Source organism: Syngnathoides biaculeatus, chromosome 11 (assembly GCF_019802595.1).
Source record: "Syngnathoides biaculeatus isolate LvHL_M chromosome 11, ASM1980259v1, whole genome shotgun sequence".
NCBI classification, from domain to species: Eukaryota; Metazoa; Chordata; class Actinopteri; order Syngnathiformes; family Syngnathidae; genus Syngnathoides; species Syngnathoides biaculeatus.
The window spans coordinates 20,596,877-20,620,301 of record NC_084650.1 but is presented as its reverse complement, the minus strand read 5'-3'; the positions used below and the strand labels follow the sequence as shown (position 1 = coordinate 20,620,301).

Here is a 23,425-nt window from a genome sequence, read left to right as displayed (position 1 = left end):
ACTTATTGACCCTTTCCATGAGTTGAAAGCTAGAAAATGCTGTTTCTGCATTTTGAAAAAAAAAAAAATATTAGTAGTGCCACACTACAGTAAATTCCCATATATAACTTTCATGTACAAAATACATTTTTATGATCTGATACCATCTGAAACAAACAAAATGAGCCAAATTCAATTAAATTGCTTCCATTTGGGGAGTAACAATGCAAATAGATACGTGTTAGATTGAAATTTGCTCTGCAATGCTGTGTGTAACAAGATTGTGAGCAACACTCAGCGAATATTTTGCCTTCTGTGTGCCATCCCATGACATACTGAATGCAAGATTCCTCTCACTCATTATTTGTTCTGTTCGTGTGTGTGTGTGTGCGTATGCGTGCGTGTGCGCACATGCGAAGGTGCTACCACACTTTCTTTCTGTTACCCTCGCTTCCCTCGGGCATTAGTGTTTTCCTCACGGCTCCACTCAGCTTTATCAGCATGGCTCCACAGAGTGCCAAATACGCAATAACAAGAGCAATTGTAATTATTTTGCGTGTGCGATATGTTTGAGGCAAACATTTACACAGCGACATACTACTCTCGTCTCTGATGGGCGCTCTCATGCATTTTTGCCTTACTGTATGCGTTCTTATATACTAATAGATTTGTTCTTTAGATCTGTGGAAAGGTTTACTTTTTGCTGATTTTGATTGTCCTGAGCCGGAAGCTATGAACCGATCAATACTATCCCATACTGCCACATTTTATAGTATATGTTAAAAGGCAGGCAGTCACAATTTAACAACAATAATCTGAAAACCCAATATGTTACTTCCATCTCTTGAGGTATATTTTTAATGTCATCTTAATTGGGGATTAAATAACTTTTGCCAAGTAAACGATCAGTACCAGTACACACGCAGACACACAAAAAACAACAATGGAAGGGAACTTCTTATCCATACTTAAGTGCTATTAACAAACCAGCAAGACGAAGATTGCAGCAAAAATGCCAAAACTTGTTTCAGTTAAAGTGGTCATTTCTACCTTTTGTGTCTTTTGATATAAGAAATGTTCTTAGCTTTCATAGCATGTCTTTTATTCCGGGTTTGTGATCATTATCTCCAAGTGTTTATTGCAAACTACGATGAACCTTTAATGAATACTGACCTGAATGATCTCTTCCTTCCTGTTTTCTCTCAGGGCTGGATGACTGTCTCCAGCAGTATGTGAAGAGTTTCGAGCGAGAGCAAATGGGCGGGGAGCAGCTCCTGCACATCACTCATCAGGAGCTGGAGGAGTTGGGGGTTACTAGGATAGGACACCAGGAGCTCATCCTAGAAGCAGTTGACCTCCTCTGTGCCCTGGTCAGTCACTGTTCACCTTAATACTCCTCTTATGTCTTGTGCATGCAGAGAGACATTGCAATTCCTGTTTCATGCACTTTGCCCACTTTGCTGTGTGCATTTCATACTTCTTCTTTTATAATTATTTTATACTTGTTGAGCCAGAGATAATAAAGATGTATTTGAACTCTCTGCCTTCCCAAATCCGGGCACACACTTGATGATAATTGGACCCAGTTTGAGCATTTCTCCCCACTTATTACCTGTCGTCAAAGACCCAATTATCATTTCGCTGAAGGAATTTTTTAACGGGTTTGAGCGTTCTGTGGTGTTGGGGAATATGGAGACTGTTTTTTCCCCGCCTCCTGATATGGTCTGAAAATGGTCAGGTCAACAATCGTAAATATTAAACCTGCTCAATATTTACAATTGCAAATCTGTGTTTGGTCACCACTGAGTTCAGCCAAGCCACAGTCACTGTGACTGCGACCTCAAACAGAACAATAACCAATTAGGAAGCAACCTGAAGCTTGCACTGCACAAATAGAGCAGCATCCGGTTATGGTGAATGTTTTATCATGTGGCTTTCAACTCATTCACCACAAAAAGAAGGAGAACCATTCACAACCATAATCTGCTTACCACATAAACTAATAGTTCCACTACCTTTTTATATTTCTTCTTCGGCTTTTAAACGCGTCTTTGTAGTAGCTACAATCCATACACTGCTGCAAAAGAAGTGAAAATCCACAAATGCATTGCTCCTAAAAAAGTGTTATCTATCTTTTCAGCACAAAAGTACCCCCCATTCTCTTTGAACTCAATTCAAACAAAAACACAAAAATGAATAAATATAACAAAAAACAAATAAATAAAACAAAAACCCAATAAATAAAACAGAAATTATTGTAACTCATTAGTGGTAATGAAAGTTTTGATGTATTTCAGCGCTCAGTTACGATCGCCTGCAGTGACTGTTTGGTGCACGGCTATACTCCACAGCCGAGCAAAGCATTCAGAAGAATACTTTCAATTAAAAAAAATATCTGGTAGGCTATGGATGCACCAATATAGCGTGGGAATCTGGAACTAAAAATAGAGGTGTTCCAATTAGAATTCCACGAGAAGCTGGGGCCGCAAAGGCGGAACTGCAATGGAGCGGGGGTCTTCTTTATTACTACTTGTTCTTCTTTTTTTGTATTTTCTGACAGTGTGCATGTGCTGTGGCCATGCTCCCATTCACAGGTCAGTCTTGGAATGACGACACATATCAGACACAACACACTATAAGTGCAAGAACCACACACGTGTAGTTTTTTTTCATAATGCCTGGGGTCCCTTGTATTTTAAAAAAATCTGTTGAAAAACATAAAGACAAGGGACACGAGGAGGGGAACTTGATGTTTTATACAAGTGGAAGTGGAACATGGAAGGTCCAAACCAAGGTGCTTGAAAAGACAGCAGAAAGATAGAACACAGATTGAATCCCAAATTAAAACAAATATTACCTAATACGTACTTAAAATGTTCAAGTGTTCTAAAATTTGCAGAAGCTTTGCTCAACATTTTGATGTCTCGACATCACCTCTGTGTTTTTAGGACTTTGAAGGCATACTTTTGCTGAAAATTTTGGCAGAATTCCCAATTGTATTTGAGTTTGAAGGTTCTATTATATTTAAATCTATCCCCTGAATGTTTATTTTGATGTGTTGCGTGTGGGTTTTAATGCACTATTGATTGTAATTACGCCAACACTTCAAATATAACATTTCCGCATCAAGTCATGCAATGATTGAAAGGTTTCTCCATTAACATTCATTAGGGGGTGGTGGGTGTTAGTAACACTGTTTCTAAATATTGAATAGTAAAATTAAACCTGTCAAGCCCCGTAAAATGTCATCGAATACGAAGATCAGACCGGGATTTAAACTGGAGGAAATCTTACCATAAATTACATTGCTTAAAATGTATCACAAACTCTTTTTACTTACGGAGGTGACATTTGTTGCGGTAAACCATCCATGTTTGTTTCATCTGCAGTAACCAACAAAAGGATTATCATTTGCGGTTATGAGCCAACTTTCTATGTCTTGGAGCATTTTTGTGACATCAACTGGAATTTATATTTGAAATGGTATTGAAGGTAAATGACGATTTTACAAAAAAATTTCTGACTTCTTAGCATACTTGTTCATAGTTTTGTTAAGAACAATGTTATTTCTGAGATAACGACAAAATAATATCAACCAGGACAAATGCATTAAATGCTGCAAAACAATGCAGGAGAGGAAGGGAAAGTCAACAATTTAAACCATATTGCTACACAAATATGTACACCCCCTTTTCATCCAAACACACACATACACACCGTGTTTAGATTCTTCAACCTCTTTTTCTTTTTTTTTTAACTATTTATTTTTGGCTATGAAATGGTTAAGTCATTTTAGGCTTGCTTTGTATGTCTTGACGGCCAGCCTGTGTAGTAGCCCTGCTCCGGTTTAGAGAATTAAGGGGGAATTAGGTGCTACCCTCAAAGTGAGAGAATGAGGAAGAGAGGACAGGAGGTGTGAGAGGGAAAGGGAAATAGAGAGAGGATGTGGAAAAAAAATAATGCGTGATGCTCCTTATCTCTCAGGCACACACTGGTGGATTAGCCAAGGTTGTGTGTGTGTGTGTGTGCTTGTGGCTGTTAAACAGCTCCTCTTCCCATTCAAATTTTACAACATGGGAATAAGTGGCACATGGTGACAGTCATCCTATGACTTGGCACAGGACATACATATCGCATAAACACACATCATCATCATCATCATCATGACATGAATTGTCTCAGTATGGCCATTCAACGTTCTTACAGCTGCTTTTATACAATAGATGATATTTGACCACAATAAAGTGACCTTATTTTGTCCACCATCACTCATTCATATCTAAAGCAAACTTCTAAACACAAATTCATGATTCTTTGCTTTTTCTCCTACTAAGGATGAAGAGGTGAATGTGGATTGTAAATTCAAAACTCCATCCCAAAATGTCAGCCTCAATGTAAAAGTCCCTTTTTTATAGCATTGTTGAACATGTTTCACCCTTGCAATGGAGTAAATTTTGTATGTTCAATCAATGCTTTAACAAATTAATAAATTAGCTGCTGTCGTGTCAGAGTGTCCCAACTGCATGCAATTTACATGAACTTGTATCTCGATGAATATTTCATGATTTGGGTGTATGTTTCTGACCTTTGCATTTAAGAAATGTTATCCTCTGAGTTGGTGGTGTTCTTCTTTATGGTGCCCTTCGTGTCTTTTCTTTTCTGTTGTCAGGCAATATTTTTTTTTTTTAATAGAGCAATCTTGTTTTCATATTTTTTTATTCAGGAATCTGCAAAACTTGGCTTGTTTCATCAAAAATAATGAATTCCTGCTCTTTCCTTTTCCAATTGAATTCGCTGTGTGGAATTTGCATGTTCTCCCTGTGGCTGTGTGGGGTTTCTCTGGGTACTTTGGTTTCTTCCCACATCACAAAAATATACAGTATATGGTAGGTTGATTGAAGACTAAATTTCCGATAGGTGTATACAGTTTGAGTGCAAATGGGTGTTTGTTTGTACTATATCCTTCCTGCGATTGGCTGACAACCAATTCAGGGTGTACTCTGCCTCTCGCCCAAAGATAGCTGGGGTACGTTCCAGCATGCCTGCGACCCTCGTGAGGATAAGCGGCTCAGAAAATGGATGGATAATAATAATAATGCATTACACTTTCAGCATATTGTATAGTGCTTTTCTAGGCACTCAAAGACACTTGACATGTTCCTGCATTATTCAATCATTCCTCAGTCACACTTGGTGGTGCTCAGTTCCTTGTGTAGCCACACCTGGCCTGAAGTGTGGCTGCCATTCTGCAGCCACGGCTTCTCCGACTGCCACCAATAGTCCAATAGTCCAAGCAATACAGGTCAAGTGTCCTGCTCAGAGACAGAATGGCGACAAGCCCTCAGGCAGGGAATTGGCAACCATTTGGTTTTGGGACACATACTTCCCCTCTGTGCCATAGCGCGCAAATAGTTTAAATCACCTGAATTCCCTATAGGTATGAATTTGCACATGAATGTCTGTATAATTTAGAGGGTCTGAGATAAATTTCTGACCAGTCCAGAGTGTATCTGACATCCCAGTCAGTAAGCTCCAGTTCATTCATGATGAGCACAAGTGACATATAATCGATGGATGGATAATTTACTAAAATCATTTTTTAAATGATAGTTCTTTTTCTACATTTTTTTTCTCACGTGATTACTATTTTGACTATTTTAGTTATCTATTTACGATGTATTTCCTCATGGCTTATTTTTTTGGAAATATGAAAAACTTTTAGTATAATGGGATGCAAAGGGTATATGCTGTACAGTGCAGTAAAGCGTAGCAGTTAGATGTTCAGCGAGAGAGAGAGGGAAGAAGAAAGTAGTGAGGCCCGGTTTTCATATCATAAATAATGTTTGATTGTGATTATCTGAGTATGGCAATGATGGTACAGTATTTGAGCAAAGAAGAGGCTTTACCCCATACTGCTGCTATGGCAACCGGATCGACATGAAGGCAGTGGGGGCTGCACTAATGGCCTCGCCCTTGTGTTGTATTGATTGGCACACACAGGGACATATGCACGCTCAAATTATTTTTCTAGTCATACACACAGATGCAAACACACACACACACACACATGCGCGTAAACACATAAATCTGCACACAATAAGCCAGGATCAGGTTTTCATTTCTCCTCTTCATTTGTAAGCTCCATCCCCAGAAGGGAGACACAAATGCCATGCTGAAGCACATGGAAGCCTAATTGTACCATGGGCATAGACACATTTGAAGTTCACACGCACGTTCACATTGCCATACAGTAGATCATAAAGAGCATAACATGCATGACCCAGTTTCAGCAAGTTGTACAGTTTGTTGCTCTCTGTTCATCTCCTCACTTGTTTTCTGCCTCTTTAGCTTCTCTAATTTGCTCTCTCGCTCCCCTTGCTGCCACCGTGCCTCTCTCCTTTGTAGTCACTGTAGTCGTGACTGTATTAAATAGATCTAGAGGCAGAGGGGGAATAGCATCTAGATCTGTGTATGTGTGCGTGTGCAGTTGTCGTGTCAGCAGGAATCAGCCTCTTTTCTGGCAAGACATTTCCAGAGCTGCCTTGGTTGGCTGTGCACAATGTGGCTGAGGGAGTCTGTGTGTTTATGTACACCGGTCACAGCATTGTGTAGTAATGGGTTACGTAACACTGTTGTCCAGAGAGGAGGTCGTTCATAAAAGATGCAATATAATGTTGAATTGTTGAAGCTACAGTACAACACATAATTCTCAGTTTAAAAAATAGAAAAAGAGAGGCATTGATTTCTTGTAACATTTGATTATTGTAGTTATTGGGCGGCAGTTTTTAGTGGTTAGCATGTCTGCTTCCCAGTCACGACATCTTGGGTTAAATCACTGTTGGAAAAACCCTGTATCCAGTTTGTATCTTCTTCCCATGTCCGATTCTTTAAACACTTTCACGCTTCCATTTCACCACTGTTTTCCATCCTTGAAAGATTTCAATTTAGCCGGAAAAGGGCAGTGCACAATTTTGACGCACTTTGTTTCAGTTGAATTGGTGCAGACGACTATACCAACACAAAATTATATGGTTTTAAGCCCAATGCACATCAAGCAACCCAGCCGATGCGAGGCAAGCAACTGAAATGAACAATCACAAAAAAAAAAAAAACAAACACTGCACATTATTCGATTGACTCCTGCAAACAAACAAACTCACTCCAATGGAAAAACTGTGTCTGTTCTTATTGGGAAAGGTTTTAAAGTGTCGTATACACTGTGCTCCATTATTTCATTTTATTAGTTTTTATTTTAATGAAAAACATGAAAGAAGTGACTTTGCCCTTACTATTGTATCGATAATGTAAAAACAAAAGACATGCATGAAACGGGCAAGAAATAAAAGGAGAGCCTTCAGATAATTCGCAGGCTTTTGGTACCAATAACTGACTATTCATCCATTTGAAGTGACAGACTCCTCACTATTTCATCCACAGGTACAACTGGAAATATAAATACAATTAAGTATTACTGTAAAAAGCGACACATTGGAGCTACTGGTTAGAGCGTTGGCCTCACATTTCTGAGGACCGGGATTCAAATCTTGGGACTGCCTGTGTGGAGTTTGCATTATCTTCCTATGCCTGCTTGGGTTTTCTCCAGGCACTCTGGTTTCCTCCCACATCCCCAAAACATGCATTCATTGGAGACTCTAAATTGCCCCTAGGTGTGATTTTCCGGCAACCAATTCAGGGTGAAGACTGCCTCCTGCCCGATGATAGCTGGGATTGGCTCCAGTTCTCCCGCGACCCTTGTGAGGATAGGCGTCTCAGAAAATTAATGGATGGATTATTGTAATACTAAATACATGTATTGTTCGTATACACTGCAATTCATTGGTGAGGTTTGCCAGTGTTCTGCTACTGGATCTTGTTTATACCTGACAAAGTAGATTTTGATTGTGATTGACATTTGGCCACTAATGAAAACTAGTTGCCAAACCCCGCACGCCGCGTGGCATTTCAGTCATGTTCATCCGCATAGCTCACTGTCCAGCGGGCCTTCGGGTTAGTCACAAACTGACATTAAATATCACGCTCGTTTTCTGCACATTGTAGTTAAAAAGTGAATTTTGTTTTTTTTCACCAGAACTACGGCTTAGAGACAGAAAACCTCCGGACTCTGTCACACAAACTTAATGCTTCAGCCAAGAACCTCCAGAACTTCATCCTGGGCAGAAGGAGAGGCGGGCACTATGACGGAAGAGCTTCCAGAAGACTGCCCAATGATTTCCTCACCTCAGTGGTGGATTTGATTGGTGCAGCAAAAAATCTACTTGCCTGGCTCGACAGGTATTAAGTACGCACACAACTGAATTCAGACGCGTTAAAGAACTAACTTTATTGTATGTAGTATATGTAGGGTAAAAACATACAGTCAGCAACACTTGCCCCACATATGTATAAATTCACTGGCATCGGTTGGAATGCTCATGTCTCTGAAACCAACTCTTTTTACGAAACCCCCCAAAAATGCATTATTGTTGAGCCAATGACATAGCATAATCCGAAAACAAAGCCATTTTAAAAGCTTCAATAATTTACAAAATTAACACACACAGATACACCAACAGTATAGATTTATGAAAACACAGACTGTATCAAATTTGAACAAAGGAGGTGATATACACGATGTCCCCTTATTTAGTCAACAAATATAGATCCCAGAATATGAAGAAATACTGAACTGAGCTTTAGCCATGACATCCAGGGTTATGAATCAAAGCCAAATATTGTTGTATGTGCTTATTGTTTGCTACTGAGCACTGAGGAGAAGAAAGAATATGTTTAACTTTTCCAGCTGGCTATTCCATCACAGCTTTCAAAATCACACTGTTGTTGTCCTTCATTTCAGGTCTCCATTTGCCAGTGTGACAGAGTATTCATTACTGAAGAACAATATTGTGCAACTCTGCCTAGAATTAACTACCATTGTACAGCAGGTGATCCCCCACACCCCCACCTCCTCCATGTGCAGACACATATACACGAGTCAAGTTATTGTTAATTGAACAGGCAATGCTAATTGTGTGGCCTCCCTCTCGTGATACTCAAAGAATTACTGAGTTCGATGTTCAAACTATGCATTATGTTACAGTAGCTTGGTTAATGTTTTGAGGAAAAAAATGTTTACGTACAATTTGTATTTAATCTATGTGCAATACATTTTCATTGAAATATTAGGTGTAGTTTTATTATTTTTATTATTCAGATTCCACCATGCATAATGATGTTGTTGATAGTTTGTAGAAACAAAGCCTCGACTTTGTTTTTAAAAAACCCTGAAGCCGTTTATGCTGCTATATTTGAATGTTGCTCATAATGGTGAAATTTGGCAGGCTAAGTATTTTTTTGAGGTGATAGTGAGAGTACAAAGTTTGGGAATCACAGTACTCAAGATCTGAACTTACAAATCAGGTAGAAACTTGATTGCACCAACAGTCACCTGGGATGTCTGTATGAGATCTATGCTTTTGTGTGACTTTTAAAGCAAAAGAAAACAAATGGTTTAACTCCAAAATCTTTGTTCCACTCAGGTTGTTTCAACTGCACCCATAAATGTGCACGCAAATTGAACATCGGTGCATCGAGCTCAGGTCTACAGTCGTTTCCATTATTGTAAATCTGACAAAAGTGGAACATCTGCCCACTAGCAACATGCCAAGGGCTGTTTGCTGCCGATGGGACAAGTGTGCTCTATCACAGCTGCTCCCAGCATGTTCATTGACTCACTGTCAACTCCAATCCTCAGCGTCACTTATATGCTCTTATGGAGAAGGAACAACTCGTTTCTCGTTCTTTCATTTTTTCTGTCCTCCCTCTTCTTCCATCGTGCTTACCTACATTTACACTTGTCCCTTTTTTGAGAGTGATTGTTAAAGGAGCAATCATTATTTGGATGGAGACAGGAGTTGCTCAATTGGACCTCTTCCATGCACTGTATTTACTTTAAGAAGCAGTTTGGATTCAGTGCCCACTGTTAGTCCTGGAACATTGCAGATAACACCCATCCACTCTTACAAGAGCCAGAGTCGAAGCAGAACAGAGGTGACCCCACTGGTTCACAATGGCCCAAATGGATTCATGGCTGCCAGGGTGCAGTAAAACACACAATGGGGGTAAAACAGCCTGCACTAATGGATCAAGCAGATGTATTCGCTGCTACCGTGTGCATCTGGTAGACATATCTGGCTGCCTTCCAAGAAATAAATTAACAATCAGCAATTGTTAAATAACAATCTGTCAGGTTCGAACTGTAGCGTTGATATTTTTTAAACGCTAAGTACACGACTCCCTCACTGTTATCGAGTAATCTGCATAATATGGAAGTTTACAAATGAAAACGCTGACTGCTGATTTTCACTGCAATGGTATCATCTCCCTTCCAATTGGCCCTTTCATTTCCCCATTGTTTTAGTTTGTTATATTTAGGGCAGAAGAATAGCTTCAGTGGAGAAGATGACAATGTTGTTTTTTCCTTTTCACAGGATTGCACTGTATATGAGACAGAGAATAAGATTCTTCATGTGGTAAGTTTCTTCCCCAAATATCATATTTATGGAGGTCTGGTGACAATTAAACGTTTGAGCCCTCTAACGAAAGAAAAAAAAAAACACACCAAGCATGATGAGGTTGTTAATTTCTCAAATGTACAAACTCACCCACCACAGCATTACTTAAAATTCTGCTAAAAAATTTAGCCATATTAATAGAAACAACTCTATGGCATATGTAGGACAGTTCTACACACCTGTGTACTACAACCCCAAAAATGAACCGATCTCTTTTCTTTTCACAGTCAGTTGGAGACTTACCAGCTGTCTATGTGAAAAAAGGCAAACAAGCAGAATTTTTTTGCCAGTTAATTGCAGGGCACTCAGAAGAACGGTGACCCATTCACACTCAAATTCACAGCTTGGTCACTGAGAGGAAATCAATCTGGCTGCGTGAAAGTCAGCAGTGTACCGATACACTATCAGTGACTTAATCTGAATTATATATCTGAATTAAGCATTCTCGACTCAACCAAACCTTGGGACTTTTTAAGGGCAAATACATTTATAAATCTCAGAAATTGGATATTGCTACAGCGTGAATATGTACTGTACCATATGTGATTGATGTGCTCTACTGTGCAGAATGCAAATTGATGAATGATGAAAAACACCTGGAGGTGTGAGTGTTTTTTGGATCTACAACTTGTACACTTTCAAATCTTATAGTGGTCTGGGAGTTTTTTTACTTCTGTGATTGTGTTTTAGATTGAACAGCAAGTGTCTCAAATTGGATGCGAGTTAGATTAGGATACTGATAATTTAAACTCAGATGGAAGAAATGAAATAAAAACTGAAAAGGTTGAATGAAGGCAAAAATTCGGGTTACTCCGTGGACAACATAGGCGGAATGAAGGAATAAAGGTCATATTAAAAAAACAATTTTACTGTAGAGATAAATATTGAATTTAATCATTCTGGGGTCAAACTGTCACCATCATAAAACCATTATCAATTTACAGATAATATTTTAGTAACATTTTAACATTCTCAGTTATTCTTAGGATTTTTGCCTTGTTGTCCATCGCTGAGAATAACTTACATGATTGTTTGCCATTGTCTTTACTCTCCTTCCCCTTCCTGAAACAACCTTTTAAATCCAGCTTTGGGACTGCCAATGGCATGGTATTGATACACTGACCAGGAATCAAACCTGTGCTGTCTGCGTGATGGACACTGTTACATTCTTAGAGTCTTCCAAATGAGAAAGACCATATTCAAAACTGGGCTAAAGCTTTCAACTCGCAATGAATGAGGAGGGCCCAATAAAAGTTGCTGCATGCTTGCCATATTTTAACAATTAACAATCACATGAATATAAAAAGTCGACTAATCTGAACAAAAATAATGCAATATCTTTGAATAAAAAAAAGTGACAATAATATGTTGCAGTGCTAGCAAACGAATGGCTTATTGGCTTGTGACTCCTTTTTGTAGCGAACATGAACTCCAGAGTCCAGACTTGATTGTCTCTTCAGCCTTAACATGTTAACTTGCTACTTCTTTTGCTCAATTTTCCCTGTGGGTACTGACAATCTATTCCTGGGTCAATTTTGCATATTCAAAAAACTGAACACTCCACTGGAACCTGCTGTATGTAGTCTTAACTGCTTTGAATTTGAGACTGTGCATACGATATAATATTACATCCATAGTATATTGCTGTTGTTTGTGTTTTGCAAAACTTGGGTTATTTTTCAAATTCCTCAACAACTATGGAATACAATTTGAGGCTACTTTTCTTTTTCTTTCAGCTTGTCCCATTCGGGGTCGCCACAGCGTGTCAACTTTTTCCATCTAAGCCTATCCCGTGCATCCTCCTCTCTAATACCCACTGTCCTCATGTCCTCCCTCACAACATCCATCAACCTTTTCTTTGGTTTTGGCAGCTCTATTCTCAGCACCCTTCTACCAACATACTCACTCTCTCGCCTCTGAACATGTCCAAACCATCGAAGTCTGCTCTCTCTAACCTTGTCTCCAAAACATCCAACTTTGGCTGTCCCTCTAATGAGCTCATTTCTAATCCTATCCAACCTGTTCACACCAAGCGAGAATCTCAGCATCTTCCTTTCTGCTACCTCAAGTTCTGCTTCCTGTTGTTTCTTCAGAGCCTAATCCTATTGTCAAAATAAATAAAACTTTAAATGAAAAGTTCAGGATCTACACATGGAGGTAAATACAGACTGATACTGTATGCGACAGTGAGCTTCTGGCATTCGGTTCAGTGTTATGCTCTGGTCAGCTCTAGTGTAGAGGGACTTGTACGTTTGTCAGCCACCGCTCAATAATGCAAAACTCCCTGCTACTTTGCTGTGCTCGAGACTACAGCTCGAAGCAATCAGATGGACAGGAATATTGTGTGTATGTGTGTTAGTGCATATGAGGAAGAGCGTAGTGCATGAGTCTGTGTGCCTGATGGAGCATGAAGTGTGTATAAAGTGTATGTGTTTTTATGTGCATTCATGCATAAGGATGAGCACTATTATCTAAGGCTGTCCTAGTTGTATTTTCCCTCTGCCTCTTCATTTCTGCACTGGACTCTCACGTTTTACCTCTTGCCCTTTCCGTTTCTCTCCTCTACCTCTCTAAATCCTTTTCCCGCCAGTTAATTCTCGCAGCAAAGTAAATGGTCATGTACAGATATACTCAGATAATAGTGGTGGCTGTGTATGTTAGATGCAAGGAGGAGAAAAGTGGGGGTAAAAGAGAGTGAGGGAGGGTGGCAGAAGCACAAAGCCAGAGTCTAATCCATTTGGCACTGTACTATGTCTGGCTTTCTGTTTGACTGCTCTTAAATCTCATGCCAGCCAACCACATAAGTGAATTTCTCCATAATCTGCACCCTGATTGTCCAGAGGCGTGTCAGATCAAGGCTGGGTGTGTCAGTCAAAGAGAAATAGCAACTGCACCTTAGCGAGTTGCCTTTTTGTGTCTTGTTTCAGGTCAGAACTGTTAGTCAGATGATCAGAGAGGAGGACAAGAAGAACTGTGTACTTGCTGCAGTTCATAAATGAAGGCTATTAATGACTTGATAAGGATAAGATCATCTTCTTACACTTACTTTATTTGTAAACTGAAACTCAGAATACTCGTCCTGGGTTACACTGCCATTTGTATCCCATATGGAAGAGAAAACAGACATAATTTAGCAAAAAAAAAAAAAAAAGAACATAGATCAGAGTTAATCAGAGACAGCCAAACCATGGCAAAGAATTTTCTCCACCTTTTTCTATCTCAGCGAATATCGATGTTTTTGAACACTTGAATCCCAGTTTGCGTGTGTGTGTGTGTGTGTATGTGTGAGTGTATGTGTGTGTGTGTGTGTGTGTGTGTCTGAGACCTGCTCTCTTCCTTCCAGAACTATAATCCTGTAATTGCTCATTAAGATTGAGAACAGAAGATTATTTTTTGAAGGGGTTATCTGGGTCTGCACTGTGAGGCACCATGCCACATCACTTAATGCAGTGGTTCTTAACCTTGTTTGACATAGTTAATCACACACTTTCATACATGCATTCACCAAACCCTTTGCAATCAAAAAAATAAATTTTCTTTTATCCCAAAATTCAAAACAGAGGTATGTATTTTATAAAAAATACATACATAAATAAATATGAATATATGAAAACAATTACAAATACAGTATATACAAAGTACTAAATGAATCATGCATCCATTGCACACAAAATTAAAAAAAGTAAAAAAAAATGTTTTTTTTATTTCACACAACAAAACAAAATAATACCTCATGGATATTTCCTGCCAATGACTTCATATTTTGCTATTGCCTTACAGAGAAAAGTTGAAAAATGTGCAGATTCACCTTGTCAAGTGCCACTATTTTATCATTTTTGCAAAATAGTCTTCCTTTTTTTTTGTTTTTATGTTTGTTATGTTTATGTCTGCAAAAAGGATCATTTACAAATCCGTAACCTTGTAGAATGTTTGAACAGACATTATGCAGCCAATGACAATCAAGAGGAGCGTGACACCACAAATCATACGATCGATGTGAATAGAACGGTCACTGTGTTTGTGTACGCGTGTACGATTACGCGTGCATGTCTTTACCTCCACTCAACCCCTGAGACTAACTCATGGACTCCCTGTGGTTTGATCAAACCTAGGTTAAGAACCACTGACTTAATGCAAATATCAATAACATTGGGAGTGTTCTTGGACTTTTATGCCAGTTGGATTCTGGCAAGTGCGTTTGTATGTGTGCATGTTTGTTACTAAGCCTATAAGGACGGATAATCGCCTGTGTAAACCCACTGAAGTCAGTCAGCCAAAAGGCAGAGATGCTGCTGCTGATTGAACTGGCAATGCATGACCTTAGTTGGGAAAAGAGGAGAAAATGTATTCACTCTTTCACTTATCTTTTATTGAGTGTTTTCTTTTCTGCTATTAGATTATTTTAAATGTGATTAGATGTCAAAAGCACCTGAATCAAAAGAGTACTGGCCAGTCAAAGAGTGATTTTCTGGGGGGATACACCCAGTTGCAGTATTGGAGAACATATCGTAGGCTAATTTTAAATTAAATGTTTTTCTTTTTATTCAAGACATGGGCAATAATGTAATTCTGCTTGAATTACAAAGTGTGGAAGAATTGGTGTTGTGCAGCATGCCTGGTGACAGACAAAAAGCAGCTTGTCTGTTGAATTAGTGAGAGGGGAGATATGGAACTATCCCATGAAGTTTGATTTTTCTTTAACACCTTCCAGAGAGCTCACTATAGGAATGAAAATAACTTCATCCCTCTGTCATTCTTTCCCCCTCTTTCTCTCTACCTCCAGTGTAAGACCTTAGCAGGGATATGCGACCACATCATTTCTCTTTCATCAGACTCCCTGGTCTCTCAGTCAGCGCATCTGGAGGTTGTCCACCTGACAAGCATCATGCCCAGCGAAGGCCTGGTAAACAAAAAAAAAAAAACCACACACAGACACACGCACGCATTCACAGACATCAATTGGTACCCGTACACCATGTAAGAAATACTCAAATAGCAGTTTGACTAGAATCTTTACATCCCCCGGAATTGTATTTCCTTAATCTCAGCAAGACATTTTGTACTTTTTCCACCTGGTGGGAACAGTTTGGGAAGTGCCATTTTCTTTTCTAACATGAACTATTGCACCCAGCAAATTCCATTAAGGCATACTTGGATGATTTTGGTTTAAGAGCACGGAAACCCGGCTTCAAACCCAGTAAATACATTTATTTGGGATGAATTAGAAGAGGGAGCCACCAGCCCATTTCTTAGGGCCATCATGAGATCTCACATTTGTTCATTTGACTAATTGGACACAATTCCTACGTGTTGTTGTTTCTCTTTCGGCTTGTCCCTATCGGGGTCGCCACAGCTCTCATCATCATCATCATCATCATCATCTCAGATGAACTGCATATATACGTTTGGCACAATTTTTACGCGGGATGCCCTTCCTGACGCAACCCTTCTCAGTGGGATACGAACCCACAACCCCTCGTTTACCAAACCAGTGCTCTAACCACTGAGCTACGGGGCCTCGGACATAATTCCTACATGTAAAGCTCTAAAATATTCTTTAAAGAAGATGTTACAAACGTCGTAGCAACTCCATATTTTCCTCCATCTTAACATATAGTATGTTTATATGGTATGTTTGATCATGTTAAAACTGTATTTCAGAACTATTTCATTTTCTGTGATCCTATTATTTTTTTGTCTTTTACATATATTTTAGCAGAAAAAGACACATACATGGAACAATAACCATAATTAAACCCCATGGTTACCTCCTATCCACCCTGGATAGCTTCAGAATTTATGCAGGGCACAAAGGTTTAAGTGTAGATTAAAAAAATAAATGACTGTTTTTGTATAATCAGTCAACCTCATTCACTAATGTGTAGAAATTAGGGCTGCTGAAAAAAAACAAATAACTCTGCTAAGTCAACTTCAAAAATAGGTCAAAACAAAATTTCTGCCTCAAAGCTCCACCAGGAACAAAAGAAAAAAAGCTCCGCCTCAAGCTATGTTTGTGCCACAGCAGCCAATATTTCACATTTATTGCAGATTATTTTAACTTTTTATTTACATTGTTTCTTGAAGAACTCATATGGTACATGTAGGCTATCATGAAGGGTTAGAGTACGCCTGGTGGGATACATTGAGGTCATCTACAGATATGTATCCATTTGTAGTTCTGATGCTATAATGGGCTCTTTTTTTGTACTCATTACACAATACCCGTAGAATAGTAAAAGAATAATGTATATAATGATGAAGCAGTTCTAGCCACAGGACACGACAGATAGTTTAACAGATTTTGTGGCTTTTATTAAAATGCTATGTTGGTGATAAAACAAAACAAAACAAAAATTGTCACACTTGAGAAAACTTACACCAACAACTCAGCTGCTTCCACTGTCAGTGAAACTGTAACAACTCATCTAATTTAAAAGCAGTTTTAGTCCAGTCTTGTGAGTCACAACATCAAGGGTTTAGTAACAAATACAAACAGAGTCAATTGCCATTTTTATTTGGATACTTGCTAAAAGCTGATTGCATTTGGCAGCATGCACTACAGTCCTAATGAAGGACTGATTTGGACTGAGGGTAGCAACTGGAGTCCTAGGAGCTGTAGAATACATGCACAGTATGTCCTTCGACCTCAGCTTCATCAAGCTAATTTCATCAAATCCATCCATCCATTACCCAAGCCGCTCATCCTCACAAGGGTCGCAGAGGAGCCGGAGCCTATTCCAGCTAGGTTTGGGCAAATGGCGGACTACACCCTGAACTGGTCGCCAGTTGCAGGGCAGATATCAACACCATCACTGACCGGTGCTGTACCAAAGTCTGGCGTGTGTACCAACTATACCACTCCACCATCAGTGACTCTTGAATTTCATCAAATAAAATATAAAATCTACGATCTATGAGTGTCTTCCATCAGCACTTGAACTCTTGGCAGGCCACAGTATTTGGACCATATTTTATATACATAGGCTAAACAGAACTTTTGGAAGGACACCACAGCAAAGACAGCTGTTTCACTATCAGCTCAGGGAAAAATATTTTTAATGGCAATAATTCATAACTTTGAAGACTTGCCGGACCGATATTTATAGTCTGGGCAGTGAAGCAGTCCTTCAGGAAAATTTTAAATTAGTCTTAAGCCATTTGGAATGGGTCAAACGTTGAGATGTGACAGGTTTTCTTTCAAGTCTAAAGTAAGTCTTCCATAAATGGGTGACAATTTAAAGGAGAACCCAAAATAAGTGACTGGAGGAGTGTAACGAATGCAAATTAAACACAGATGGGACAAAGTCCATGCAACGCTAGGACAATGTTTTCAAAAGTAGAAACATGGAACAGGCAGTGAACCAATTTAGAACAAAGCACAAAAGCAATTGAGGTACCTGCACACACAAATAAACTGTACTGTGTATTTAATACACACTGTATTCCATTGACTAATACCCTGTCTTGCTTATCTTTGAGGGGATGTACATCAAATCAACGTATGATGGACTTCACGTTATCACTGGGACCACAGAGAATGTAAGTTTGGTACACAATCAAACACATCAACTGCATATTCTTATTTCATCTATTGTGACGGTTTATCCTTAATTGGATTCTCTTGCTCTCAATTCCTTCCTTTGCAGTCTCCTGCAGATCAGTGCAAAAAGATTCATGCAGGTGATGAAGTCATCCAAGTCAACCATCAGACAGTGGTAAGCAGAGGAATAAAGCCACATTCATAAAACCCAAAAGAAAAAGGAAACTATCATCTTTCCCTGTGTCAATTGAAGCCGAACATAAGCATTTGGTTTTCCATTCAGAAAGACTCTCACCATGGTGCTTCATGTCCTCCTACAATGCCTGCTCGTATATGTAGGCTAATCAGTTTTGCAATTGGAGAAGATTGTTGGATACATTCTGCAAGACCATAATTCAAACCAGTTTGACTGTCATTTGGCTCTCTCCGGGATGTCTTTCCAGTGTTTTAGAAAACCTCGAAAGGGGATTTGCTCCTCCTCTTCTTGCCTTTCCTCTTTCAAAACTGAAACAGTTTCCAGTCGATTGGATCAAGGTACAAAAATGGCCGTCCCTTTTATAAGTAATGGTGCCTCCTGAGAGGCTATGATTCAATGCAGTATGTTGTCGGCACTGTTTCAAAATGATTTTTTCAATAATTGAATTGAATAAGGGATCTTTTTAATTTAACGTCTTTCTCTGGATTGTGCCATCTTGGTCTTATGCTCCTCAGTGAAGTTTTCTTTTATAGTTGAACTATTGTGATGTTTTGTTTCTCTCTCCCCATACAATAGAAGCACCAAGTGAGCTTAGTCAATGCAGTGGCCATTCGGCAGCATTGCCACTTCTTCTTCATTTCACTTCACTTCAACTGATTACTACCAGAATAGTGTGCAATTGGCCAGCAAACTATGCCCACAACTTGAAAAACTACAGCTTGCCTAAAGTGTAATGTGTTTTGTGTTATTTGGGCCACAGTGTCTTGCCGTCTGGCACCACGGGCATTGGGAGGCAATGGCGAACTGGATGGGATTTGCTGCTCTGCGGCCCGTTGGCAGCCCGACAGCGATTAGAGATGCTGCCAGAGATCCTTCACAATGACGTTATGGCCGTTTGCCTTCCAGTTGCTTGCCGCACATTACGGGCCAACGAAAATGAGGGGGAAAAAAATCATCCAGGGGGTTTGGTGCGCATTTGTGGCCGCTTATGGCGCACCGTTTATTGGCCAAAGAAGCGTGTTGAAGCTGAATTTCAAAGGAGGGAAAATTGTCCTGGAGGCGTGGTTTATGGTTATTATGCCGGTTGGGAAACTGCTTCACTGCAGCCTGCGACTGTGCGTTTGCGATCTGAGTGTTTGCCAATAAAGAAAAGAGAATTGCTGTTAGTAAACACCTGGACTCTCTATCTCTAAAAACCAAAGCCCAAGTCCAAAACCTTGTTGTTCTGATTGATTCTGACCTGACTTTCAACAATCATATCAAATCAATCACAAAAACTGCCTTCTACCATCTGAAAAATATATCTAGAATCAAGTCTTGTATATGTCAAGCAGACCAGGAAAAGCTCATACATGCTTTTATCTCAAGTAGACCAGACTACTGTAATGGTCTTCTGACTGGACTCCCCCAAAAGAGTATTAAACAGCTGCATTTCATTCAAAATGTTGCAGCTCGCGTTTTGACCAAAACAAAGCGGTCAGAGCATATAACGCCAATCCTAAAGTCTTTACACTGGCTTCCAGTCAGCTTCAGAATAGATTTTAAAGTTCTGCTACTGGTCTATAAATCACTAAAGGATTTAGGTCCTGAATACATGAAGGAAATGCTTACGGAATACAAACCCAGTGGAGCTCTGAGATTGACTGACTCAGATCAAATAGTGGAGCGCAGAGTCCAAAGCAAACATGGTGAAGCAGCATTTACTGTAGCTATTATGCTGCACACAAATGGAATAAGTTGCCAACAGAGGTGAGGTCAGCCCCAAGTGTGAATTTTTTTAAATCCAGTTTGAAAACTCTTGTTTTTTCTCATGCTTTTAGAATATATCCCCTTTTTGATCATCTTACTTGTACTGTATGCAGTTTTAATTGTCTTTTTTTAAAATATTTTGTTTGTCATTTTTATTGTTTTTATCCAGTTTTCAATGTTTTATCTCTTTGTTTTCAAATACCTTAAATCATGTAAAGCACATTTAGTTACCTCGTGTATGAAATGCGCTATACAAATAAATTTGCTTTGCTTTGCTTAGGAGCCATTATAAAGAAGACACTTATTTGATTGACAGCCGAAAGGTCTGTGTAAGCGGGGTTTTCAGAGCATTCAGCGACACGCCCACCGCATCTTTTAAAGCCTGATTTCGTATACTTAGTGACTTAGTTTTTTTTTATTCATTCATTCATTGTCTCCCTTTTTAACAAGACTTTTTTAGTGATGTCAAATTTACAAGACATTTGTTTGGTCTGTTTTGTTCTACTTTAAGCTTTTGCGGCATCCTTTGACTTGTGAGCGAGTTACGTACTATAGCCCACCGCACGCTCCTTCGGGTTATGATGTAGACTGCTCCCTGCCGGGCGCTTAGTTCCAACTGCTCGTTACTCCCTCTGTGAGCCCCTCATCTCTCTGATCCCTCACCCCGGGAGGAGGAGATAAGCAGAGGGAGGCACAGGTGTGGGGAAGAGTATGATTAGGCAAACAGAGGATACTGGTGAGAGGCAAAGCTGGGAGAGATGGAAGGAGGAGTAGGTAACAAGCAACGAAAGGGAAGGTGAGGGGGGTGGATGGCATGAAAGTGAGGTGACAGCGATGGGAAGTATGTCCTTTTTCATTACTATATGAGAGGGAAGAAAGAGGAATTAGGAAATCATCGCAACTGATGACTTGGTCACAATTCTCTTTGTGTGCAATATATTACATTTCAATGATGAACTTATTTCATTTCACAAAAAATAAAAAACTCATGTATAGAATTTCCCTTACGTTTAGGACAGTTGTTGTGTGAAACCAGCTTCAAAACAAGATGGGTAGTTTTGTTTATGAGATGAGATTTAGGTGTTTCTCAGATATCAAACTGATTGTTTGAAGAGGCAACATAATTACGACTTGGTAATAGCATTTGGGAAAATAATGAACACTCCTGGGATTTGAAAAAAAAAAAAGAAAACAACAACACTGCAGCAGCAGTTTATGTGATGCTGTTATTTTGGTAGGTCTCCCTTTGTTTCCATTGTCTCTGTGCATATTTGCAAACTGAACACTTTCTAACTGGCCGAGTGAACATTGTTTGTGTGCTTTGTGTCTGTGTGGATACGTGCTGTCCAGTGTCCACACATAACATGTGGCCTGCTTCAGTAAAAGAAAACAATTGGAATCAGAAAGAAATGTCCAGTGTACGTCAACCAATCATAAATTCTGAATTTTAAAAAAAAGTTTTTTGTAATCCTTAATTCCTCTCCCTGCCAGTGGCAAAACTGTAAAACAAAAATAACACTGTACTGACGATAACAAGAACAACATTAATAATAAAAATAATAATAATAATAGTAATAATAATAATAATGTTGCAGCAGATTGGTGATTGTACAAGGGACACCAATAGCAACTTCCATTGGAAAACTTAATTTAAGATTAATTCAAGCATAAATTTACCAAATCTATGAGGAATTCTATATTTCAAAATTCAAAGTATATTACCTCAAAGCAAAAAAGTTCCATTCTTCAAAAGGCCTAAAGAGATCCAATCAAAAGTGGACAGGATGTTAATGGGAAGACTTTATCTTTTTATTATCAAAGAATGCTGGATTGATTCTTTTAATATGGGCTGAAGAGAATCTATGCCGTGCAACAAAATAAGAGATTGGTTATCATAATAAAATAAAGTCTTCCAAAATTTTTGGGCGTATGTGTGGTGGTCTCTGCGGACACTTCCAGTTGTAGTGACCAGTGGTCAGTCATTGGTCTCACAAGTGTCGTTTGAGCTCGACGGAGCCATGAAGAAAGAATAAAGTCAGCTGTCTTGTGCCATCGTACTGTCCCTACATTCTTTCTAACTAAGCCATTCTTTCCTTACCTGAGAAAAGTGCTAAAAAGCCAAAATATAAAACAAGAACTATTTCAGCTTCAGTCATATCATAATTATAGCTTGTACCAGTGGTGTCCAAGTTCGCCATCAAAATGAAACAATCACCCTACACCATCCCAAAAAGCCACACAACAAAAGGATGCATGAAGTTCCACAGCACCAATAACGTCAACAGGAAAAATATTAGTATGGAAAACATTGACTTCAACCTCATAAACATCTTTTGGGCCAACTAAAACTAGAAGGATATTGACTTCAACCTAAAAAATGTAGTTCTGTATGAATGGAAAAAAAACAACAGACTCACTCCACCTACAAGCTTGCAGAAAGTCTTTCCAAAAGGATGTCACGCTTTTTTTATTTAAATTTCATTATTTTGGATGTAATCAATAAGTACCAGTACTTTTAGTGCATCCTTTCTGGTCATATTTTATTCCTACATTTTCTTCCGTTGTCCAGCAATTTTGTATTTGTTGAAATACACTTCATAGAATGTCGGAGTTCGTTGTTTTCAAAGGTCATTAATGGAAATTTCATTTAGTCTTTGTGCGTCGTGCGCTCCCCAGGTGGGCTGGCAGTTGAAGAACCTCGTCAACGCTTTAAGAGAAGACCCCTGCGGAGTCATCCTAACGCTGAAGAAACGGCCGCAGAACACTCTGAGTTCCACTCCGGCTCTGCTGAGGAATGTGCGCTGGAAACCATTGGGCTTGCAGGTACCAGCAACACCATTGTTGCACTTGTTTGACTCATTCTGCTCCCTTACTTTTTACACTCAGTATTATGACCCAGTGGGTGGCTGCCACTGCTAATTTTGGTGCAGCCAGCATGACATTGATTCCTGCTCAGTGACGGTAGATGTGAGAATTGTGTGTCTCTTTTGTGCCCTGTGATTGACTGGGGACACTTGCAGGGTGTCAGTATTCAGTCAGCTGGGAAATGCGCCACCTTATCTGTGACCCTGAACATGATAAAAATGAAAATGAATCCATAGAGGGGCGATTGGATAGATGGATGGATAGAACATCCTCTGTCCTTTGTTTGACATTGCAATGCTTCTGTTGAGCTCCTTAAAGTGACAGCTGCATTCTGAGCTTGCTTGAACTGATTCCTCAACAGTACCATACATGCTGAAATAGAGATGGCATGTGCTTTGGATTTTTGCCTTTGCTCCTCCTGTTCTGTCCTTCAGCATCTCTGTACATGGTTCTTTTCCAGGAACTGTTGTTTGTAGAGTATTTGTGCTTTTCTCACAGTAACAAAATAATGTCTGGGAGCATAGA

At 39.4% G+C, this 23,425-nt stretch overlaps 1 protein-coding gene across 1 annotated transcript in view; it reads left to right on the top strand.

Annotated features, from left to right (window-relative positions):
- si:ch211-26b3.4 (connector enhancer of kinase suppressor of ras 2) overlaps positions 1 to 23,425 on the top strand; it is a 58,876-nt gene that overhangs the window by 14,301 nt on the left and 21,150 nt on the right. Inside the window, exons 2-9 of the mRNA XM_061834861.1 lie at positions 1,186 to 1,349; positions 8,069 to 8,271; positions 8,834 to 8,921; positions 10,467 to 10,508; positions 15,334 to 15,453; positions 18,030 to 18,089; positions 18,197 to 18,265; positions 22,712 to 22,858. Coding sequence (XP_061690845.1) covers positions 1,186 to 1,349; positions 8,069 to 8,271; positions 8,834 to 8,921; positions 10,467 to 10,508; positions 15,334 to 15,453; positions 18,030 to 18,089; positions 18,197 to 18,265; positions 22,712 to 22,858 — 893 coding nt within the window. The remainder of the gene's footprint in view (positions 1 to 1,185; positions 1,350 to 8,068; positions 8,272 to 8,833; positions 8,922 to 10,466; positions 10,509 to 15,333; positions 15,454 to 18,029; positions 18,090 to 18,196; positions 18,266 to 22,711; positions 22,859 to 23,425) is intronic.